This window comes from Lonchura striata, chromosome 1A, assembly GCF_050655825.1.
Source record: "Lonchura striata isolate lonStrDom1 chromosome 1A, ASM5065582v1, whole genome shotgun sequence".
Taxonomy (NCBI): domain Eukaryota; kingdom Metazoa; phylum Chordata; class Aves; order Passeriformes; family Estrildidae; genus Lonchura; species Lonchura striata.
In genome coordinates, this window is record NC_140741.1 from 62,481,795 (window position 1) to 62,507,318 (window position 25,524).

The following is a 25,524-nucleotide window of genomic DNA, read 5'->3' on the forward strand; positions in this document are numbered from 1 at the left end:
TAGCATGGAAATGGCAGATTGGTCAGCCTTAGGTTCTAGCATGGAAATGGCAGATTGGTCAGCCTTAAGTTCCAGCATGGAAATGGCAGATTGGTCAGCCTTAGGTTCTAGCATGGAAATGGCAGATTGGTCAGCCTCCAGTTTAGCATGGAGATGGCAGATTGCTGACACGCTGTACAAGTGATGGAGCACTGAATCTCCAGAGCACTCAGCAGCTTCACAACAACAGAGCTCACTAGCTCAGGAGTGGGCTTAATGTTACATTGAGCACTTTTTAATTCCTGTAAACTCGGTGCGATGCTGAAGAATAGCACTGGAGAAAGGAAAGAAATAAAAATACAACAAAGTCATAAGTTATAAGTAGAAAGTGGCCCCGAGCAGTCCTACCACAACGCTAAAGTACGGGTAACTCTACTCCATGCACTTCAGATTGGTAATTGTCTCAATAAAAGCCTCCCGGATTGGGATCTTGTGCTCCTACAGACAGTATCTCTCATTATCTTTATAGGCGTAACATTTAAAAGCTACCATTAAAGTCTCACATTTCTTGTCTTACCCCCACAAGGCAGAGGGAACAGGTTTTCCCTTTTGTGTTTGTTGATACTCAGAGACCAAGGGAAGCGGGACACTGATTCCTTCATAATATGCTTTATCTCCCCATAATAGGAATTCACAAAGAAAAGACTTAAAAAACCCGAAACTAAACAAGAAACCCCCAAGGACACAAGGAGCACGTTTTCAGTATGCACAACTTTATTTTCTAGTTTATGGGTATAATTTTCAAATGTAGCTTTTTAAAAGTGTAAAAAAAAAATACATCTCCAAATTTGATATCTGACATGCAAAGACAGAACAGTAATACTCAAAATGCATACAAAAATACCACTTCTTCATGCTGCTGGAAAAAGATAAGCACATCCAGTTACACTACTTAAAGATACATTAATTAGTACAAAACTGTAGAGAATTATAGCTTCATTGCAAAATCCATTATTTTGGTATCCTTAATTTTGAGGGATACAGAGAAAATTAAGCACATAACCAATGAGAAAGGCATTTGAATGCATTCTTCATACTACCTCTTACTCTTCTATGCCACTGTAGGCTTTGAGAGAAATGCTGTTTTTCAGAGAAAAGTTTAATATTTTGTGCCTGTTAAATTAAGACCAACCATGCCTGGAAGAAATACACAGGCCAAGAATAAGTGCATTTTATCATATTTTATCACAATTAATCCCAGATCAGATGTCATATTTGGAAAAGAACTGGAAGACTGTTGAGTATTTAATTGCTTTTTAAATACCTGTCCAGACAAGAACTAGAGAAATTTAAAAAAATAATGTCATGACATCTCTGTTAAGTAGGAATCTGTACTCAAACTTCACATTGCAGATGTTGCCTTGAAAAAAAAAAAAAATCACTGCTACAATTTTTTACCATCTTTTCTGTAGACGTGCAACAATTAGCTGAAAGCTCACTTACCAGGTAGATTATTTTACTTTTTACTTAAAATGTGTATCTGTTCCAGAGAAGCAGTACAGCTTCTAAAAACATGTTACTGGCCTTGTGCACTGGCAAATGTTCCAGCAGTCAGGTTAATAGGAGTTGGGGCCACAGCCTGATGGGGTCTTCAGGCCAGAAGTGCCAACCTCCTGTGACAGGCTGGCAAGGAGACAGAAGGAGGACAGGTGGGGTTAAAAGCATGAATTGTCAAATCACAGGCTGGGCTGAAGCATTAGTGCCAATAGAAATTAATGGCTCCATCTGAACAGGTGCAGAGTGGTCTGATTTGCCTCTTGAACTCTTGCTCCATTCTCAGATGGTGGAGATGCCCATCCCACGGACAAAAGGCCCATGTCCATTGTGAATACAATCCTGCTGTTTGCTGGCTTGGACTGGAGCACCAACATCACCTAAGCTCAAGTGTCTGTACTGAGAAACTTCACTGTTGTGAAGGCTGAAGTCTGTGCTGTAACAAGAGAATAGGGATTCTAATTTGGTGCCATTGGCTGAAGTTTATAGGATTTTTTTTCACTGATGTTAACAGAGTTAACTTGGATAATTTATTTAGTGTTTAGCTTTTCCATTGCTACCTGCAGCAGAAATCTGTGCAGTATGTGAGAAAATTTCTCTCATGTAATCAAGTAAGAAGAATTAAATATACTGAAGGTAATTTTCACCATTGTTAAACTTAAAGGCATTTTATACCTGGACATTTCTTACACTTCAGTTTTTAACAATTTCCTCACAATGCAGAGGTTTTTCCCATTTTAAAAATAATGCAATGCTAAATAAATCAAGGTGGCAGTCCATTTTCCATCAAAATACATTTCTTCTTCATGAAAACTAAGAACATTAGTTTAGGATTAAAGTTTTGCTATTCAAATCTTTTGTAAATTATTGCACTTGTGCATTATGAACTTTCATATGTAAAAGAACAGCAGCAGTTTGATGTAGACTATTAAAAGAAAAAATCTCTATAAAAATATAACTATTCATTAAACAAAAAATACATCTATATTCCATTAAAAGAACCCCAAATATCAATACTAGGTCACATTCTGACTTTCTTGCTTACACTCAGTATCAGCCTGTTTCACAGATTTCATTAAGTACTCAGGGACTAAGGTTTTCCTTAATTTATGTCATGATCTGCCTCTTGATGAAGATTATGTAACCTAGCCAAAATAATCTTCTGTCTGTCCTTCATTTAAGGGACAATCATTAACAGTAGTGCAAGACTTGCTACAATGGGACTAATACAGAACAAATGAACCCATATCCAAGGGTCTTTAGAAACTTTTCCTATTTAAAGTATTACTGTAGTTCAGTGCTGTTTCCTGTTCATGTGACAGTTTCACCTGTCACCTCTTTCAGTGATCTAACTACCTGCAGCAATTTAAGGAATTGCTTGAAAAAAATGATCATGGTACATTTCTCAAGGCTTGTCAGCACATATTCTCACACTAATGTTCTAGAATTCAAAGCCTTGGCCAGCAAGAACTCCAGCCCTTTCACTAGACTTTGTAGAAATATTGAACAAAAAGCTTGCCATCCAAAGATTTTGGTCTCTTCCACTCTCCTGGGCAGACCACAGAGCAGCTTTTCAGTCCCAAAACTGAGTACATCTTTCACAATAGTCTTCTGATTTTCTTTTTTATTAATATATATCATAGCAGAAAGTGCTTGCAGAATCAAGGTCCAGAATATTTCTGGGATAATGCTAGCTAAAATTTGGAGAGTTGTAGAGATCTGTATCATTCAGACAAACAATCAGGGTTTTCTTCAAGTGCAAAGATTGGTTTAATAGCAGAAAATGCTGGTCTGGGTAGTACTGGTGTGTGGATATTGCCGTGTGCTCACAGGCAGGATGGTACCAGCAGTCCTTCAGGAAGCAAGTCGGCGCATGGCCTAGAAAAATGGGTTTTGAAAGGTGGAGAGAAACAGGCTGTGGTTAGTTCTCAGTATGCAGCATCTGGGAAAATTACATGTTTGTGTAAATTAAAAACTCAGTGAAAGTACAAAGAACATCTGTAAACTGTGCAGATTGTGCAAGAAGCTGTCTGTTGTCTTAAAAGGAAGAATGAAAGATTGATCATAATTTTCCACTCTAGTGCCTCAAGTCTTACAAAGTCTTCTTTTTAGGCCCCCAGCTTGTGTTTAAATATAAGCCAGTGTAAGGCAAAAGTAATCCTAAAGCAAGAGAGATGAGGAGATACTTAAGCAGATATCATCTACTACTATCTCAAAATATCTCAAGAAAAATCTGACTTCCTCCACTTAGCACTGACATGCAGTATCCAGAGAGGGTATGTATTTATGGAGAAGGTACCTGTTGAGGGCCATACTCTCACAGCAAGACTGAAGGCTACAGGCAGAGGGATAGACACATTCAGTTCTAAAATGCATACCTCTTCCTGAACATCAAGTTCATCATCAGGCTGGCTGGCTTCTGTGAACTCTATGGGTTCTTTGGACTCCTGCATGAGTGAAATCTTGGTAGAAATAAATTAAGAAACATGATGAGTTACATGTTGTCCATATAATTGAAATTTATTTTTTTACTCTAAAGTACCTTAAAATAACTTCCACAACTTAGAACAGTCTGTTGTTTACTGTTCCTTGACAAAGATTATAATTTACTTCATCTGAGAAGAACTTATAAATTGCAGAGCCTTTGGGCCTGTCTCTGCTCACATGGCTAGTTATGGCTTTGTAAAAATAATAAAATCTATTTAAATTGCTGTATAGCATTATGAAAATATTAATGTCTACCATAAAAATTAGTATGAAGAAGTTATAAAAGAGTCCTATCCTAGTTAGTTATCAGTAATATTAATTTTAATTGCTATTTATTCATAATACTATAACAGTGATTGTAGGAAAGGAATTGTGGTGAAAAGAAAGGAGGACATTTTAGGACCATTTTCCTAATGAGGGCCTTTTAAATGCTACAGATCATAGCAAATCTTTAAATGCTACTGAGTGCTGAAAAAACAGAATACACTGACAAAATGCACAGAGAAGGGCAGGAATTAACACTAGTGTGGAACAGCTTCCATACACATCCATGCCAAGTAGAGTGAGATTAGAGCTTTGATCAGAAGTCTATGGAGTGTTGGGAATGGGAACAGGGAATGATTATTCATTGCAGCTAACAATCCAGAAGTCCAGCAGGCCTAAACCAAGCAGGAAATATTTGTCATATAATCTAAAATTAGAGAACCCATCTCCACAGTATAATGTTACAGGTTCCAAAAGAAGTATTATGACACATTGAAGAAAACTCCATCTGTAACAATTAAATATAATGTTCCAAATGCAACCTATGGCTGATGAGGTTCTTAAGATGGCAGTAGTCAGAAATTAGAAAGTGTCTCTTAGGATGAAGTGTGCTATTGCTCATGTTCTTTTCACTAACAAGCTCCTGGATCTGACAGACCCTTCTTTTGATCTACAAAAATACTCATGTACTACAGAAGCTGCCCAATTTACTATGCTCCCACTTTTTTTTGTACTGCAGTTCTAGGTCTAATTTTCAAATGTGCCACAGAAACTTCAAGAATGAGTGCTAGATGATGGAAGGAAGGGAAATGTACTGCTGGATATCCTTACCTTCTCAAATATGGGATCCTGGTTGTCACTGTATGTCATTTGATTCCGTATGTAGAGTACAGCATCATGGACAGTCAAGAAAAATATGTCTTTTCTGACAGTGTCATCAAAGAAGGCACCCCGTTCCAGCTGAGATATAAGGTTGTCTGAATAAAAGAAAGTCGTAACAAGTTTATACAGTGTGAAGTAATTTAAGAAATAAATGTTAAAATACATGGTTGCAACTGTCAGAAATTAAGTGGACAACCAAATGAATCCATCAATTATAGGTTAGTCTTGACTTTGACTTGCCGTATTTCCTTTGCACCCCACTGTTTTTTGTGTCCCAGTGGAGCCAACAATGCTTATCAGTGTTACAGTTCACATATTTATTAGTACAGATGCTACCACAGACACATCTAGAGATCCCTTCTCACCTTCGTTTTATTTTTTGCATGAATGAAAGTAAGAATACTTGGATATTTACCTTGATATGAAGCAAAGTATACTCTCACATCAATTCTCTCAAACTCTTTAATTATCTACAAAAAAAGTTTGCAACAAGGACATCAATAAATAAAGTATGTAAGGAGAAAATACATGTATGTCTGTATATCTGTGTAATGTATAGGCACATACACTTCATTTTTTTCTGCTTGTCTTCATTCCACATAGTACATTTTGTTTATTCATCGTAATTATGGTACTGCTATACTTTGCTATACTTAAAGATCCACTAGTTAAGTACCTGGTTGCTGAAGTGGCATATCTTTAACTATGTTAGTGGAATGACTCATTTTACATGCACAAGCATTGCTGCCAATTAAGGGTTCATTCTCTTCTCAAAATTTGAATAATCATCTCTCCAAGTGAGACCACGTGGGCCTGAGTGAGCTTTATTTCCCTCATGTATGTGTGATATGATACACTCATTCAGTGGCACATGCAGATTTTTTTACACAGATTGTTCCCCTCATGCAGTGCACCAGATGGACCTGTCCTTGGATGAAAAAGCTGCATATGGAGAGAGTCATGTCAACGAACCCCATATTCCCATGTAACTAGGCAGGAGGCTGATGAAAGGCACACACTGCTCTTGTGTTTCACTCAGTTAAAAGGCTGGAGACTAGAATCAACCCCTGGCTCCCTGGTGGCAGGCAAGTCTCTTAGATTAATTTTCAGAGGTGATCGTTAATTCTATTTCTATTAATTGATGAACTTGAGTCATAGTAAAGATCTGGTTTTATAGATAGGCTAAGTAGTTCCAACTGCAAAATTAAGTTAGTGAAAACATTAATCTGAACATACAAAATATCAGAAAAAAATCAAGACTGAACAATCTGGTCCTACACACTTCTAACTGGGCACCAAAAAATAATGGAAATACTTGGCCTTAATCTTTACACCTCATTTCCTTCTTCCCAGGAAGAAATATAATCTCCTTATTGTGTACTGTGAGTGTGAAGATTAGTTAATGACTGTTGATGAAGCACTTGATACTAGCCATAGAAAATACTATAAATAAATGAATCATTCTTCCTTCATAACTAAAATGAATGAATAAATGAAGGAATGATTAAATAAATCTTGTGGCTAAAAAGTGAACTGGGATGGTAAGATGAAAGTTTTACTACCTCAGTGTTGAGTAAGCATCATCCTGTGCCCAGATTAAAGCAGGAGGCATGTGGAGAGAAAATATATAACTAGAATATTTCATAACATATGCATATAAGGGGACCACATTTTGCAGTTACTTATTTTCTGTACTTGACTATGCAACCTTCATATTGTACTTCTAATGCATTTTTTCCCACTTAAAATACACACACCACCAATATTCTACTTCTTGCTGGTATTTTTCATATTTATATTTTCATGGTATTTTTCAACAACATACTTTTTAAAACTCAGAAATTAACCAGCTAACAGCTCTCGATTTACATACTACTGACTAGTTTCATTTTCATAGAACATCAGAAAAAAAATGCCCTTACCGTTTTTATTGATCTCACAGCTACAATATCCAAGAAGGTTACTGCTCCAAAATCAAGAATGAGACTGTGGATGGGCACCTTGGGGATGTTTACTTTGACAGGGAGTTCTGAATTCCAGTCCACCTGGATCTCTACTTCTTTGGTGGGAACTTGAAGATCCGGGTTGTCTTCAGGTTCCTCATCAGTCTCAAAAGCTTCATTATTAATACCAGGCTCACTGATGATGCCATTCTAATGCACAGATAATATATGGAATATAGAATTTAATCATGGGGAAAGTCTGGGAGTTACAGAAAATACCACCCTGTGATACCTCCTGTTGAAGGAATTGACAAGACAGACACTTGTGGCCAGTATCCTCTGCTCCCAATCCTGGTACTGTGGTTAGCATAACTGATGCCATTTTACAGGGCAAGAAGCCATTCTCTATGGCTGAGCAGGTCGTGTACTTGTTCCCTTTTCCCTCATTCTCAGGCCCTGAAGGTCCTGTGAACCTATTAGACAAACCAAACTGATTTCTTCTTCCTCTCCCTACCAGTTTCAAGGTTCCTGGGCACCAGGCTGATCTCTCCTTTCCTTGCTGGTCTTGAAGGTCCCAGGCACGTGGGCAACCAGGTGTAGTTGGTGACCCCATCAGAGAAAAGTGTAACAGTGCACAGAGCACTGTCTGTGATAAGTCCTGTGTGGGAAATTTGGACCAAAACTGCTGCTGACAGTGAGACACTGCCATGGGCCAGGGATGCCTGCAATGTCTTTTGTTTTCTCTGAGTATTAGTGACTCAACTTCTTTCATGTAATTTTTAAGTCTAGATTATGATTGTTATATTGTTACATTAAACCATGTATTAAGATCTCACCTGATCTGCAGGGGGTCCAGGTAGTTAGAAACTCTTAAGTTAGGGTCTAGGTGATTAAAACTGTAAGTTAAGTTGTATTATAAATTCTGTATGCTACTTATAAACTGTATTACCATATAGTAAGTCACACTTTTCATCTCTATTTTAAAGATGAATACAGAGTAATTCATAATTAAAACCTTAACTAAAAAGCTCCAACAGTAATCCTTTCAGAAAAAATCGATGTAAATAAGGTTTAAAAAGGCCTACCTTAGTAGCTTTTAATTTTCCCTTCTTGATTAGCTTTTGTATTTTCCTCAGTGCTTTGAGTCTCTTATTATATACCTTGACTGCATCAAATCCCACCTACAGAAAACAGACCAAAATTATTTCACTTAACTCAGGTATAATTCTGAGGGAATCTCAAGGATAGTATAGAAGCTTCCAAACCCATAACTTATCGCTTACAGTGGATTTGAGGCTGCTTTTCAGTCCATCAATGTTGGCATAAAAAATTGGACTTGAAAACTTGAGAATCTTCACACCTTCTGGTTCTATAACCTGTTGCCAAAGAATATAAGGTTAAACAGCAACAGCCATATTTTGACAATAAGAAGCAGTTTAAGTATTTCAATTGCGTCTCTAATTAAAACAAACAAAAAAAAAGCATGTATTTTTTAATGATTGAGGAAATTCTGTTTTTAGAAGCTTACAGTCCCAGCATGCAAGATGGACCAACCATCTGGATGAAGAGGGTGCTGAAATTTGTTATCTTTGAAGACCCCACTTCCAAATTCAAGTTATGTACAATATGCAAGGCACAACCTTTTCTTACACAGATGTGTAGACTCAAGGAAAACAATTCAGCCATGACTTACATTTTTGTAGTCTTTGACCTTCTTGTAGATGTCTGTGCCAGGAATGTTTCCAAAGCCTCCCCATGAAGGACTAACAGAAATAAAGACAGTAAAGGAGAATGTCATACATGGGCACTCACAGAATCAAAGGGATTGCTGCATAAGAAGTGTTTTTGACTCCTGTAGTTTGCTTTCTAATGCCAAACTAACAGAATTGCAAAAGCTATTTTGCGTCACTGTAGTGAACAGGCCTTTATAAAAACAAGGTACTTTGGTCTCAGCCTACTTAATGCACCATTTTGATTTAAGAGCTGAGTGAACAACTTGTTCACTTCCCAAACCAGAAGAATATTTAAAATGCAGATTAGTTGTCTTGAAATTTAGAAAACCAATTTTTTTACACTGAAAAAAAGATTTGATGGCTTTTTTTCATTTCAAATCAACTGAAATTCATTTACATTATTTTCAGATTATGTAAATCTTTTTGTCCAACCTTCTAAATTTTTATTTTAGTCAATAACAAAACCAAAATGATTTGCAGTCTCCAGATACATATTTAACAGCCAAAGCAAATAGTTTTGAGGTTTGTAAGGCCTTATCTCCCCTTTATATTTTGGTAACATTATCTTAGTTGAATTTGGGAATGCTTTTTTGAGGCTCTTCAAATTTCATTTTATTATAATCTACTATTGTGTAACAATTTTTACAAGGCTTTATTTTAATGCATTTGCTGACAGTGCAACTATACCTTGGTAATCTAATTACAGTACTCTCTGAACTCCAAGCTGAAGAAGTCATATTGTATTTTCAAATAAAAGGTCAATGAAAAATAACAAGATGACCAAATAAGGTTTTTCAAATCCACCTTTTCTCACCATTCCACTCCCATATATTCTTTAAGCAGCAATAAATCAGCCAGAAGCACAATTTTTTTTTTTCTTATTCTCATGCTTTATCTTGCTCTTCTTTTACAACCATACAATCAGACTTGTATAAACAATAAATTAAAGGGTTATTGGCATGTGCAATATACTGTAGTAATATTAGCTGCTGAGAGTTACTATAATGATCAATTCACTACAAAAGCCCTACATCTGTTTATATTTGATCTAGAATGTTCCTGTCCCTTTTCAGAACTCACCTATTTGGGTGCATATAAAACATGGCTAAGTACCACCAGAGTGACCAACATAATCTAAAATACTGATCAAATAATGCAGTTTCTCTTTTGTCAGTGTAATTAAATGATAGCATACTAAGAGTGTCTTATTCTAAAAGAAACAGATTTTTTTCATTTCAAAATTTTTGTATACCCAAGCAGATATTCTGCCACAAATCATCTTGCATTTCAGCATATTATCTTCCTTTTTCATAATATACAACTAAGAATTATTTCTGATACTGTATTACTTACAACTGAACTCTCAGCACAACTGTCAGCAATCCAAACAAAAGGCCAGCAAGTAATCCCAAATCAAGTCCCAGAATGATGGATGCTATACATGTAAAAACCCAGATCATCTGGAGAAGAAATAACAAATGTAAAGTATTTTAGCATATAACTTCTGGTCACACTAAAGAAACACTAGACCAGATAATATGAGAAGCATATTTTAGCTTTGAAACTGATTGTAGCACACTAGCAATCCCCTGACTTCAAGTACCCTGTCTTGACTTTTGTCCAAGACAAAAGTCTTCTTCTTCCTCCTAGATGCTTTCATCCATCATTATCTTATAAGGCATAGGTACCTTTTTAGGAAAGAAGGGGGTTTTCAACATAACAATATCTTTTAAGGATTTGATTCCTTTGGTGGAATTAAATGAGATATAGTTAAACATTACGTTTATTTATTTCTGATGAGAGCAATCTTCAGTAATCTTTCTTAAAATTGGAAAGAATTTTATTTTGCCAAGATGTAAAATACTGTAAGATGCCCTCCATGCAGACATATAGGAAACAAAGGTGATTTCTCAATGACATTTAAGAATCAGAAAGAACTGTTGCAAAGAGAGGTATTTCATATTAACAGGTTGATGGCACTTCTCTAAGATCTCCACTGAATATTCAGGCAGAACAGTTGAAGTGCACTCCTCAGTTCTTTCCTACATCACTGCCCATGCAGTAGAGACAATTTTTTTAAAAGCCGAGTGCTTGCACTTCTCACTGAAGTCAGTGGGATCTTTTGTCTATAAATCAGTAAATGATTGATTAAAATATCTGAGATCTGTCTAAGACATGTACTGCCCAATTACACTAACTGTAAAATCTAAGCAAAGTAATGGGAAAAATGTCTTCCATGTGATCTTTTCCTGCTCTAAGAGCTACAGTGAAGGTCTGTTCCACAGAATACACAGTGGGAGACATGAGCAAATACCCTGAGATATGGTTATAGTGGTTCATAAGAAAAAGCTCTTCATACATCCCTTAGCATGCGAAAAGAATCCACATCCTAGCTTGGATTAATTTTACCACAACAAAAAAACATTCTTCTGAGGACTATGAGATTATTCAGGCCAATGGGATGTTCATGTGGTAACAACAAAAATATATGTACATGAATTAAATGTGCACTTTTGCACTCACTTAACAGTGCAAAAGATAAAATCAGAATGGTAAAGGTGGCAGCAGGCCATCTGCTTTTCAAGCCATATCAACACAAGATTGCTGTATACTACAGAAATAGCTATGAAGGAGTTATTATTGCACACAAATACCCTGGCCAGAACCCTTACTATAGTGTTTAGGGAATAAAGAAGATTAGCAGAATACTGACCTAAAAATGGGGAGTCTTTTTCTGACCTCATGGCATTTTCATTTTGAGGATACACATAAGTCTTTTCCGATGTTAAGATTTCAAAATCCTGCTTATATGGTAGTTAAGCGAAACTTAATGGCACTAAAAGGTAAAAAAACCCAAAACTGGACAAAAACATTCAGGAGGAAAAAAAAAAAGGTTACCTACAGCATCCACTTTATTCTGTCTCCATAGACGGGGAACATCAAACACTTGCATGAACATCCCTTTCAAGTTAGCTATGACAACAGCTGCCAACACAGACTGTGAAGAAAAATAATGAAAAAGAGGTATTCAGAAGCAAAGATACATATTAAAAGATAGTGCTCAACAAGACACACTATAAACCACAGCCCTGTCTGGAATCAGATACCACAGTTTAAAGAGTGATATTAATGTTGCCCATCATAGTTGAGCATTTGGATCTGATGTGGCTGTGCTGCAGAAGAGTACAGTACCTTTTGTAAGGGCTCTAGCAATTTCCCCAGGGCAACAATAGAAATCAAAACGATGCCAGCTGAGATTATACCAGCAACCTGCAAAGAACAATGTTTATAGGAAATAAACTTACTACGAGTCTATCATCTGTTTCTAGGATTACAAAGAAAAAATTACAAACAGTTGCACATTACATTTCTTTAGGAACAGGGAGACCTGCCAAAGTGTTTAGGCATATGTGAGCAACCATTATGCACTTCAGCTAACACAGAGGGAATTCAATTAAGCAGGAAGTCTAAACAAACACAAGGTAGTAGCTCTTGAGGGGTAATGTTACAAAGACAGATGAATGGAGCAGTCTGTGCGTAAGCTGGAAAAGGAGCTGCTGGATAACCTGTAGTTTTTCACTGTTAAGAACCATACAGCTATAGTTTGGTAGTTTACTCAACATGATGAAGATGTTCCATGGCTGATGGTGAATGGCAAATGGCAGAGCTGCTCAGGCCAGTACTTAGGAGCTTAAAGATATCATAGCCAGCTGGGAGAGATTTTCTCCCACATCCTACTGTGATAAACTCAGTCCTCTAATTGGAAATGAAATTCTGGGGAACTAGAGTTAAAATATTTCCAACCCCTAAGGTCACTCATGCTATGTAAAAACTCGATTGCCCTCTTCTGGCAGAGCTACAGAAATGATTCACTACTAGAGCTGAGCTGCTAACATGGCTTTCCATGGGCCAGCAACACAATGATTTTAGGACTGTTTTCATCTCACAGTGATATATATGCACTACACAAAATTAAATTTACCTCTGCACAGCCATAGTAAGAAGAGGTCATTACCTGAGTCTTTCCACCAGTACTTTCTTGGACTGCAGTCCGTGAAAGAGCAGTAGTTGCAACAAAACAAGAAAAGGCACCTGAAAAAATGTTGCTGAACCCAAAGGCAATGAATTCCTGAAAGATAATTGGATAATGCTGTAACTAAAGATGCCTGAAGACATTTTTTCAATGGAGAAAGACAGGTGCTTTTGCAATAGTTGAATAATATTAAGAAGAGTATGAATTAGTAATAGCAGTTAAATGTTTACACAAATGCCTCTTGTGCCAGTGCAGCTACCTCTGTTTGGAAACCAACACAAAGAAGCTAGTGTACGCCCCCTGAAGTGGACATACTTGTCTGAGTACAAAGGTGTTTAAAGCTTACTTCCACCAGTCTTACCAAACCTAACATTTCTAAGAATTACACTGGAATAATTGCATCAAGAAGAGGGTATTAGAATAAATTTAACTCCCAAGTATCATAAGCTAAACCAATTATTTTGATCAGTACAATAGTCTGAGTTTAGACAAGCCTTTAACTAATGCAAAGCATTATATTATTAGTAGAAGTATTAAGGAACTTTGCAATAAAACAAAATTTCACTAAAAAGTTCTAGTTTGCTTAGTCAGAAGTTTTTCCACTCTAAGCATCCTGATGAACTAATGCTTAGTCTCAGGCAGAATTCTCATAGATTTGCCCCAGGGTCACAGATATCAGCACCTACTGATGCTGGTGTTTCTGCTCAAGTGACAAGGACCCTGGAAACTTTATGTCCTGGGATCTGGGCCATTCCTCTGCTGGGAAATAAAGAATTTGGGAGCTGTCTGCAACCAACCCCATATAATTCACAGAAATATAGTTTTCACCAAGCTGACACAGGTGCAAGAGCTTTTCACTCATTGGAAATTTCTAAAAATATAATTTAAAATTTGATTTTGGCTGTCTCCCTTCTTTTGTACATAATTAAATTTCCTGTAAAGTTTTCATTTAGCTCCAACCACAAGAGCAGGAACAGACCTAAATTATTCATGCCTATTCCTATGTAACTACTGTGACCAGTGACAAAATATTAGAGGTATAATTCCTAGTGTTCTTAGGCATTAATGATCTGGATCTATGAAGGCAATATAGACACTGGTAGATAACAGTATCAACATGTCCTTCAAAATTATTTTACTACCTGCTTTTATGATGTTATTTTAACTCGTCCAGGTCAACTAAACTATTTGCCCATCACCCTGGGCTGCATTTAACTTTTGCTACATGTAAAATTCATAAGATAGTACTGAAAGGAAGGCACTCTGCTTTTATAAACTAATTATTCTACAACAATATTTAATCAGTATCTTTGAAGCACACCACTACTGGCAGAACAATATATTCAACAACAGAACAGCATAAACAGCATTTCTGGGATTATGTAATATTCCTTGAGATTTATTAAACTGAATGTTGGTGCATTTTAGTCAACTTTAGGACCAAGTGTTACCAGATATGACCTTTAAGGACTGCAAACTGACAAAGAGAAGCATAATTTTCTTATATACTGCAAAACAGTGTTTCTAAAGTCAAACTTTATGTAATCCATTAGTACTAAAATAAAGGACTCCTTAAACAAAGTACTCATCTTACACTATTTTTTGTACTGAGGGCATTTTCTAATATGCTCAAAGGATAAAATTAAAAATTAGCATAGATGCAGAATGAGGAAGCTTTCTGAGATTTTAATTCTACACCATGGGCAAGCAACATAACCCCTGGTGAAGACATTGAACAAATGCAGGAATCCTGTAAGAGCTTGTGATGCACAACTCATGTCACATTCTAGCTCTGTGCCCCTAGAAACCAATGCTTAAAGCAGTTCAGCCATTTAGTGCACACAGCTACTCCAGCACATTCATATACTTGTAGGCACTAACTTTTGTGAAGCTGCAGGACTGATCTATTAGGTTACAAGTATAGTTATATTGATGTAACTGGTGTCATGCTGAGAAGTACAATAATTTATTAAATGTAAAGTTCAGCTGATTCAAATCCTGCATGAAGACTAAAGGTAAATAAAGCTGTCCAGAGCAGCTTCTTAGCTTGACATTGTCTTCATCTGCCTAAGCAACCCACCTCAAAATATGCCTTACAAGTGGAAATGGAAAATAGGTTGCTAGGCCATATCAACTTGACATCATCAGAAAATTCCCCTATACAGTGCTGAGCCCTTTCAGAGCAAAAATACCCACCTCAAAATGTGCCCTTGCAGTCACTAAACCAATACAGAAGGAATGAAATAGTATGTAAAGCCCATAGTGAAGCTGGATCTGGTTCATCTCGATGTGGCCATTTAAAATATTTTTTTTAAGAGTTGAAAGAATTTATCTTGTCAGACTTCAGTGCTTGTCCGAAAAATGTGTGTTAATGGTGTTTCTTTCATTTGGCTACATAAATCAACATGTTTTACATTCACTATGTTTATAAACTATTTTGGTTATACATACCTGGTTTCCATCAATAGCATAGTCATACTTGGTTGCATACACCTTCCCCACAGACACGGCAATAGCATAAGCAACAATAGCAATGGAAAAGGAGGCTGCAATCATCTGGGAAAACAGGCTGACATTTGGAGGCTCGGGAGGCAAAAATCTAGCATTTAGAAAATATATTGGTGTTACCAACTTTGATTGAATTCTATTCTAACTGTCAAGGAGTTTGAAACAGAGGCATACAGGTTGCTTATAATATGGAGTGTAATGTTTCAAGTTAATAAAAGGTGGAAACAGCCCATTGACATACAGAACACGCTTATCTAGCTCACCCCAGCCCAAATCCTGATGCTATTAGTCAGCAACAAAGTTCCCATTGTTCTCAGCATGACTGAGATTTGGCCTTATGATAGCAAAGTGAAAAACTACTTTTTTTTTGAAGCATTGAATAAAGAATTTATTGAATAGTATTATGAATTACATAAATATGTTAATGTCATTTCATACTATTGTTAAAATATTTATTCAATAAAATCTCAGAAGCATTTTATCCCCTACTGTGTTTCCACAAATTTTAATTAATTAAGCCCTGAATACTAAATGGAATGTGAAGGTTACTACTGTGAAGTGCTCTGAATCTTTCAAGTGGAAGTCTCTACCAGTGTAATCCTTGCTCCTATGAGTATGGAAGTGACAAAGTTGATCGGGATAACAATAGCAGCATGATTATGAACCACAGTGGGATAACTCAGGATTACATAAATTAAATATATGCAGAATTTCTTTATTAAAAATCCTTATTTTTAAAAACCATTTTCCATAATCCTATAGTCATTTCATGAGCTGGAAGCAATTAATTTTCAGATGGACTTCATTAAATAGACAGACATTTCAAACCCCATTTTACAGAAGAAGGAAAGCTAAGAAACACATTTAGGTGATAGAGCCAGAAGTAAAACTCAGAAAATCTCCAGATCTGTGTTCTAAACTCAGGTTACAGCTCTCAATGTTTCTTTTATGCATTTTCCCTTACTACAGACATTTTTAGCCAATTAAAATAATACCTTTTCCCACAAAACAAAGACACTCACCCTCTTGGAATGCTCTTAACAATGCCTGCATTGTATTTTTTTTCCAAGTCGGTAGCATATGAAATGCCAGTGGCTACTATTGTCTGTAATAGAATAAAACAACAGTTTTAAGACTTAAAAAGAGTTTCTGTCTTCATGTAGCTAGACCCATCCATTTTATCTGTTTTCAGCTTTTGTTATGCCCCTTTGCTTACCACAATAACTTCTACTGGTATAGGTATAGGTATCTTGTGTTTGAACCGATCGTTTATTTCTTTAACAACCATGCAGACAAAAATGGTGAGGAGTCCAGCAATAAGATCTGCAATGTTGGTGGTCCCAATTTTTTCAAATGTTTCAACAAGAGTCTGAAAAAGAAAAATGACAACATAAAACATGCTCATGTCCACTTGAAGGATGTGCAAATACTATGAGATGATCCAGATGTACAGAGTTTTGGAGAAGGCCAAGTAACTTCATTCAAGTCTAGAGAAGCCTGAGGAAAAATGTATTGTCAAGATGATATCAGTAAATTGATTTAATAGTGAATTTAATGGGAAAAGCATAACTGCAAGAATTGTCCACATAGGGGGCTACTGCTTTCCAATTTTTAGTGAATTAATACAAAGTGAAAAGAGCTCTACCTGTGTTTTAGCTCTACCTGTATCAGAGCAAGGAAGGGAAGATCTGGAGTATCTTCACTTTGACAAACAGCAAGGGAGATCCTCATTTTTCTAAAGAGAGCTAGCAGACCCATGGGCAAAGCTCTGGTTCACTTCATGCCCAGTTCATGTGGTCTATGCCTTACATGGTTCCTATTTACACTGCTGACAGAGAATGAGTGTGAACACACAGGTCCTACCAGGCTGTGGAGAATCCTGCACATCAGAAAAGCAACAGAAAGCCCTCACTCTACAGTAAATTAACCCTCCCAGCAGAGTTCAGCTCCAGACTGGAGCACTCACACCATTCTCTACCCTTCCTCTGCCCTTGCTTGGTCATATTGTTTATTACAGAGAAAATTATTGTACAGAGAAAACATGAAGAGATGATTACAAAAAAGTCACAAATACTCCTCTGTCCTCCTCCTAAGCATCAGGGTAGTTCTCACTTGCCTCCTGTCTCCAAGAAAATGTAATTATTCCATGCATAGTGAAGTAGCTGTAGCAGAATGATCTGGTAGAAACAGACTTCTTGCATCCTGGTTTGCTCCCCCAGTAGTGAGCTTTTGGTTCAAACGTTAGAGGAGGTTTGCAGCAGCACCACCAGTCCCACCCTTCTGAACAGACTTTGGTTTGGAAACACAACATCTAAGTGCTAAACTGGCTATGTCTTCTAAGCTAAAGAAGCCTTCCTGAAACACTGAATCGGACTTGGCTGACTGAAGCCATTTCTTGCCCATTCTAGTGTTTACCACGGATCCCATGAGACTGGCTGAGCACCTCTTGCACTGCTTCACTTCACAGGGAAACTTCCTAACTTTGGTTGCGGATTTTGCTAATGCTGGTTGGAAGCCTGGTGTTGCAGTTTGATGAACAACACTACTGAAGCAAGTCCAAAACTTGCTGAAGCAGGCATAGCAAATCATGGTTGAGCAGACCAGAAATAACAATTTCTTTGCTCTACATACACCTGGCCTGGCTCACCTGCAAGAACACAGAAGCTTTGAACTTTAACCTAAAATGTCAGCATCCCACATAGTTTTGCTCGGGCTGGAAGAACCACGTAGTCCTTTCAAAAAGTGTATTATACTAAATACTATTAATTCAACAAACAAACAGATGGAAAAATGCTGGATTAACAAGTCCCTCATTCTGACAGGTCTGCTGTAAGGTCTATTATACAACAAGTAGTTTGTCTCATCTAACTTTTCTTGTTCTGAGGGGAAGAGTTTTCATTAGTTCTGAAGAGGCCCATAAGGTAATAGTTTTTACCTGCACAAATAATTCTCCAGATCTCTTTTTGAATTTTTTTCCTTGCTGTTTATAGTTATATTCATCCTATTATTGTTAATCTAGATGTCTGCTGTATTTTTCCTAGTCTGGTTGCCAGAACTGGCATGCAAAATCTCCAAGTACTTTTTTTCCCCTAGAACAGCCTCTTTTAGAAATCTGCTATTCTAATATGAACTGCTATGCAACATCTAAAATACTGTGAACCTGGATAGTTTCATGCTGAAGCCAATGACACAACTGAATAATTTTCCTGGGAAAGGAGACTATTCTGTAGTACAAGACCTCTAGGAATTCAGTATTTCTGTAAGGCAGCCAAAATATTTCTCATTTGAACATTTTCTATAAAATCAACAAATGGATTTGTAACAGTCAGCCTCACATTTGCTAACCAAAAGGTACCTGGCCAAAGGGTGGGAATCTGTAACCTTTAGGAATTCACATGCATGGCTACAGTGTGAGATGGAGAATGATGCCCTTTACCAGAATGACCTGCTGTTTAAGTGTAAAGAGCCTTGGGACTGGCCAGGTTTGGGAGATGACCTGACAGGGTTAATAAATGATCAAATGTCCTTCACAATAAGCGAGAAAGCAAGGGATGGGATGAACTGTAGTCTCTAGAAGTGAAAAACTGTTTTGCTTGGTATTTAAACTTCATGTGAAAAAGTGCTCTGTCTGAAAAAGGCTTGAAGATGGCAGTCAGGCTTTCTGTCTGGGGAACCCCAAAGGCAGCAATTTAGAGCCCCACAGCTATAAATGAACAGCTGCAGATCTCCATGAAAGTGAGAATTAAAGGAATGTCCTATACTTACCACCATATATATGGACCATCCCTGTGTGATATGGAAACAGAAGACAAGCAATTATATAAAAATACTTGTCATAATACCAAAGCAGATTAGAAGAGCATACTTACATATATTATGGAAAGGACACCATTATAATTTTTAGTTGAAACATTCAGAACTATTTTCAGTTGTGACACAAGCACTTGAAAAGCAGCCGCAGTTGTGAATCCCCCAACTAATGGATCTGCAAGGTATCTCACAATGAAACCAATCTGGAGAACTCCAAATATAACCTGGAAAAATCATGAAGACTATCAGCTTGTTAAATACAAAAAAAAAAGTTATACTTTTATTTGGAAATTTCTTATGCTTTGTTTTCTCTCTTTGTTGATGCAAGTCTTTGGACCATATTTCCCCCATTTCAGCCTAGTGTAGCTTAGTACTGTCCATCCAACGAAATAAAGGAGACCTGAAGAAGTGTGTGAAAGGAAGCTCCAGGATATGCACCATTACTACTCAGTTTCATGCAGGTTTTATGGTCTGCAATTGCAGGGTTGCTCTGCTCTCTGTGCTCCCAGTCATGCTGGCAGAGACTCTACACAGGATATGAAGGTCCTAAAAGTCTGTCATAACTTTCCTTGATTTTTGTGTTTTACTACAGGAAAATGTCTGATTGCTCTACTAGATATTTTTCTGCCATTAACATTAAAGTGGTATCAACCTTGTGTCTCCAAGTCAGCTATTTTACCTGTAAAATTCCAACCAGGAATGTGAGAGTACTTGCAATCAGCACTCTCTGTGCGTCTCTGGATTCGGTGTCTATCAGTGCCCCTGTGACATTAGTCCCTGTAGTATTACTGCCTTCTATGAGAAAATTCTCATCAGGGGCCATGCTCAATACAACAGATCCCACCATCAAACTGACTACTGGGAATGGACCTGTAATGAAAAACAGAACACACTAAAGTTTAACACACATTGAAAAAAAACCATTTATCAGACTAGACAAGAAATTCTAGGTCAGAAAAACCATGTAATATTGTAATTGGGGTACATTGGTAGTATTAGGGGGCCAAGAGCCACAGGCACTGCATACATGAAACAAAAATACACTTTTTTGAAATACTGCTCCTTCTTTAAATAACTTATGTTGTACATACAGATACAAGTGCAGTTTCATGCTTTGCTTGAGCCAATTTAAGGTCAAAAGGGGCAACATGTTCAACACATTCCAACCATCTCCTTTGTATCAGCATCACAACCAGACAACACAGATCACCAATCCAGGTGAAAGCAACATTTATTTCTTTAAGTTTTAGGGTTTCTTTGTTTGCTTGTGTTTTTTTGGTTGGTTGTTTTTTTTGGGTTTCTTTGTCATGGTTAGTTTGCAGCTGATCCAACGTGCCACATGATCAGGGTTCCCAACACCACAGCTGTGGCAGGAACATGATCCAATGGGTAGGAGCATATATTTTGGCAGTATTGTGCTATTACATTGGCTAAAGATGACTGAAACTATACTTTGGGCAAGATACAGAGAAAGTGATCATTGTGTCAGCAGAACACAATCTAAAAGTAACCATTATTTTTTGCAGTTATTTACTAAAATTATGCAGAAAAGAAAAATGTCACAAAACGTCTTATAGAAGGTTAAGTTAATTTTATAGATACCTTAAAGGACACACTGAATAAGAGCATTGGGGAAAGCATAAAAAAGGAGTGTTTGATAATCTAGAAAGTAGGAATGCCACCATAAGTTGAAAAAACAAGTCAGATCTGGATATCAAATGTAAGCTGCTTGGTAGGGTTGGAAGTGGCTAACAAAGTTGAGAAAACATACAGAGCCTTTGATGCAGCAGAGGAGAAAGTTGATGAAAAAATGTAGTATCATGCCAAAGCTCTGGGAGGGGAAAAAAATGTGTTCTTGGTAGATATCATGCTAGGAAAGACAAGATTAGATTGAAGAAAAAGGAACTTCAGTGACCAAGCTGTTAACAAGCACTTTAAATGTGAGAACTGACAGGGAAAAAACCTCATATTTTAAAGAAAGTATTCAGAAAGAATCAACAAGGGTTACCAATACCCTTGATGTGAGGACCTAGAGTGAGGCTGGAGTGGATACACAAGTTCTAGGTCTCCACGACTGGTAAGAAGAAGATACTGTCCACAGTAATGAAGAAAGGATGCAGCAAATAAGGCTTGTAGAGAAGACTTAAAGAGCTCTGTTTTAGCCATCTTGAGCTTTAAGTGGTAGACAAAATGTTTGTCATTCATACTGCCTACTGAGGCCTTGATCTTGCATAGAGTGTAGCCAAAGACAAGATTTAAACTTCAGCACAAATTCAAGCAAAAAGCACTGGCATACCTGAAGTTAGCCATTATGCATAATTGCCTGTATAAAGAAGAAATAAGCCTTCATTTCCTGAGATCCACCAGTATTAATATTCACCATAGCCAATTTGTTTCAGAAAGTAGTTATATTGTATGAAATATTAATGTCTGCAGTAAGGATTAACACTGTAATAGATAATTCACTGTAACTTGAACACATGCAGTTACCAACTGAGATGTGCCTTGATGTTCCCAGGAAAAAGTATGTCAGGATGGGGAAAAAAGCAGAATAGAGACCATATCCAACAGGGACTGCAACCAGCAAAGCATATGCCAAACCTGAAATGATAGATCATCAAAACATTACATTTAAAATCTCTCAGCAATCTACTATCTCATCTAGAACAGACTTTCAGAATGATGTACTGCTGTGGTCCAGATGCAGTTTAGAATGGTTTGTCTGTAAATCAGTTGCAGGCACAAATGTGAGTATCAATGACTGTAAATGACTGTATATCCCATGCTGGTAGCTGAGTGAGTAAGTACTGGAAGATGTTCCTATGTTTGCACAGGTAGCCCAATACACAGGCTGAGATAGGAAATCTAACTGGAAAACATTGTTGCAAGAGTGTGTGCTTCTTGAGAGAAAAGGAGGATATGTGAAGGTTCTAGTTTCAGGCAGAATTTCAAGCACAAGACTCTGATTTATTGCACAACAAACATGCTTCAGTATCTTCAGCTCCTATGAAAATAGGGCCACTTCTTTTCCCAGTAGCAGTTTAAAATCTAATCTACCAATAGTAAGTCACATAAATTTCAGAATCTTGGTTCTTCTTCCTTTGCATACCTGTGCAAGCTGTCAAATCCAGCAAGCAATAAAAAAATTGCCTTCAAAATAATATCCCAGTTAGCCAGAGTTCTCCTTCAAAGATTCTCCAAAACCTCTCAGAGTTCAAACAACTGAAGTGCTGGTCATACTACTGTGACTGATTGGAGGATTGCAAGCAATGCATATAGTTGCTGGGAATTAGGGACTTAAGGGACCTCAAGATCCCAGAAGCTTCTTTTGCAAATATTTTGGCCAATTTTTCCTGTAATAAATATTATAAAATTTCAATTTTTTTAAAATTACAGTTAGGTATAGATTTACATTAATTTGGGTTTTTTCTCTTTTTTTCTACTTTTTTTTTTTTTTAATGCACAGGAGGGAGATCAGACAGTATATTTAATAAATTGGTTTTACAAATGGATTCTAACTAAGATAAAATCAGGGCACTGAAAAAAAATTTAAGGTAGTTATAGTATGAGCACAATAGCTGTTATAAATAATATGAAAGGTCTGTCTAGCCCAGTTCATTTTAAAAAAGTACAGGGATCATGTAACTGTGCTACTACCTTCAGCAAAGACCTTCCAGCTCTGACACTCTTCTTTGGGAAAGAATCACTTTCTTTATTTCTCAGGTCACCTCCTGCCTGGGGCAGAAATTTGTAATGCTTTTTTTCTGCCAGTTTCTGCCTTCCTAGAATGCTCCAAGGGAACAGACAGGAGGGAATACTTGTGTCTAATCAGGAATGCGTAAACTGCTTCTTTGTTCCCAATGAAAATCTTTGTCCCCTTCCTCAAACACTTAATTTCCATTGAAGGAAAATGTGGGGTTGACACAGCTCGTATTGCCTGCTGCAGTCCCCAAAAACTGTGAAAATAGTGTAAGAACTCTACTGAGGTTAAATTACTGGATGTATCAAGGCTATAGTCAGTCTTGTGGCAGACAGATGCTACCTCAGGCAGGATGGTTCTGCTCTCTAAGTCTTCTTTAAGTGGCTTATTTGAACTAATTTCTGCTTATTTCTGACACTTTCATATTTGTTCATCTACTGAAAGCTTTACTAATAAATGGAATAAGGAAGTAATGAAAACTTAATATTGCAAGCCATCAAGTTTAATTTTTTAAAAAATGTGACTACATCATCACCTCCTTGAGGGTTGTCTTCTGCAGAGACCTGAACAACTTTATAAGATTAATTTTAAAGAGGAGTAGATATCAAAGTTGCATTATTTTAAGGGAGCAAGTAAGTAGATTTTTGTAGGCAGTTGCAGAAGAACTTAAACAACGAAGAAAGAGAAATAGGACCACACAACCTATCTGATTTATCACTATGTAATTAAAATGTTAAATATCAAAATAAATACTCTTTGAGTAAAACGCCTGGAAGAAAAGTTAAATACATCTCTATAGCACATCACAGGAAATTTAAATCTTCTAGCCAAGGAAAGAAAAAGGAATAAATTAAAACCATAAATTATTTATTGCAAAATAATACCTAATATCTAGTATTAAATAACAAGCCTCAGATTTGTAATTCCATCTGCATAACGTCCCGGTGTTCAGCCGGCTCCCTTATAGGGACGTCCTGGGGACAGAGCGCGGGCGTGCCCGGCTTTACCTTGCAGGGTGGCAACGAGGCCGGTGCTCAGCCCCGAGATGATGTCGCTGATCAGCCACTCTTTCACCCGGTAGTTGGGCAGCCACTCCAGGATGGGCAGAAAGGACTTGGCAAGCTGAAAGGCCCGTTTCCTTGAACATCTGCAAGAAAACAAGTGATGAACACACCCCACGGAGCTGCAATTGGAGCGCCTCGAGAACCCCAAAGCGACAGCGAGCTGAGCTGATGCACATTTAAATTTAAGGGACGGTGACTGTCACAGCCCTGTCTTCCGGACGGGGACGGGGCACGTACTGGTTCAGGAGCGCGCTCCCGGAGGAAGCGCGCCGGGGCAGCGGCGATGCGCAGGGAGCAGGGATGTGGCCGCGCGCAGTCCGGCGTGCGGGGCGCTTCATCCCTCGGCGGGTGGAGTTTGCGGCGCGCCCTCCGGCGCCCCCGGCTCCCTCCCGCCGCTCGGACCCACCTGCAGGCCGCCTGCGCCCGCTCGCGGAGAGTGGGCGGCAGCGGCGGCCGCCGCTCGTTCTCCTCCTGGAAGCCGGGCTCGCTGTAGATGGGCCGCGCCACCACGTAGTGGCTGAGCTCGGCCGGCGGCTCGCTCGCCCGCCCGCCCGCGGCCATGGCCCCGCCTGAGCCGGCGGGCGGCGAGCGCGGCCCCCTGCCGGCCCCGCCGCGCCCGCGGCCCGCAGCGCTGTCCGCGTCCTGAACCGCGGCTCTGCCCGCGCCCGCTCCCCGGCCTGGGGCAGGGCGAGCCGGCCCCGCCGCAGCCGCATTTATACGGCCGCCCACGGCCCGACGCTTTATTTACGGGGAAACAGAGAGACCCGGCTCCGGGCCGGCCCGGGCGACGCCTCCGTCCGCCCTCCCCCCGGTGCCCCCTGGTCAGCCCCGCTCCGGCCGGCGCTCCCGCCCCGACAGCGCCCGGCCCCTCGGGCGGGGGCTGCACTTCAAAGGCGGCGGCCCGCGGGCAGGAGTCGGGGAACGACTCTGGGGCTCGGAGCGGGGCTGGCCGCACGCACACGCACCCCGCCGACAGGTGATGGCCTCTGGCCCTCAGCAGCTGCCCGCAGAGCCACCTGCCCGCCGGCGGCCGGCCCAAGTGCTCGCTGTTAAGGCGAGCCTGAGGGAGCGAGATAGGACCAGCCACTCTCACACACTGTTTGGCCCGCATAGGAGCATCCTTGCAGCTCCCGAAGCCTTGCTGCATCCCATGACCCAAGTTTTGGGTGTCGTCTCCATGCATAGATATAAATGCCTAATTAACAGCACCTGCTCTCTAAACCGTCCCAAGCTCACGCAGGAGCCTCGGTGGGAAGAAGTGGCTCAGACCCCCCAAGTTCTTTGCGTCACATCTGAAAGGGAAGAAGGTGGCCCAGGGATGCAGCTTCTGGTTTGCTGAAGGAGGCTAGTAGGGAATGAGTTTCTTGGCAGCCCTGCTGTAATTTAGGATTACAGATAGGATTGGGGCTGAAAAAGTCAGTCCTGCATGCTGAATACTGCTGGCTACATTTCAGCTCTTCTACCTTACATATGGAAGACAACCTAGATCTTTCAGGAGTGAAGCAAAGCACATGTCCTGCTCACCTCACTTCTTCCTAAAGAATCAGTACCAGTGTTTCAGCCAACA

At 38.9% G+C, this 25,524-nt stretch overlaps 1 protein-coding gene across 4 annotated transcripts; it reads right to left on the reverse strand.

Annotated features, from left to right (window-relative positions):
• Nucleotides 1-731: 731 nt before the first annotated feature.
• Nucleotides 732-25,261, reverse strand: SLC26A4 (solute carrier family 26 member 4). 4 transcript variants are annotated; one of them, XM_085569793.1, is made up of 20 exons: nt 24,364-25,261; nt 23,901-24,040; nt 21,688-21,794; nt 19,873-20,063; nt 19,253-19,417; nt 16,600-16,752; nt 16,406-16,488; nt 15,327-15,474; nt 12,858-12,971; nt 12,035-12,112; nt 11,745-11,840; nt 10,196-10,302; nt 8,803-8,872; nt 8,393-8,485; nt 8,195-8,290; nt 7,089-7,319; nt 5,582-5,636; nt 5,116-5,261; nt 3,912-3,995; nt 732-3,411 (listed from the first exon to the last, which is right to left on the reverse strand). In XM_085569793.1, exons 1-20 carry the CDS (start codon nt 25,138-25,140, stop codon nt 3,388-3,390), a joined length of 2,958 nt encoding a protein of 985 aa, XP_085425919.1. In that variant the 5' UTR covers nt 25,141-25,261; the 3' UTR covers nt 732-3,387. The 4 variants fall into 4 exon arrangements, with proteins under 4 accessions (XP_085425919.1, XP_021394800.1, XP_085425920.1 ...); XM_021539125.3 differs by having other exon boundaries at nt 21,684-21,794; nt 24,364-24,533; XM_085569794.1 differs by lacking the exon at nt 24,364-25,261 and adding an exon at nt 24,195-24,311 and having other exon boundaries at nt 21,684-21,794.
• Nucleotides 25,262-25,524: the final 263 nt, after the last annotated feature.

Coding starts and splice junctions, on each gene's coding strand:
- SLC26A4 (XM_085569793.1), bottom strand. CDS start 25,140: ATGCATGGAGACGACACCCAAAACTTGGGTCATGGGATGCAGCAAGGC. Junction 12,113..12,857: donor GTACTGGTGGAAAGACTCAG/GTAATGACCTCT, acceptor TGTTCTTTGCAG/GTTGCTGGTATAATCTCAGC. Junction 8,873..10,195: donor GTTGTGCTGAGAGTTCAGTT/GTAAGTAATACA, acceptor TATTTCTGTTAG/TCCTTCATGGGGAGGCTTTG.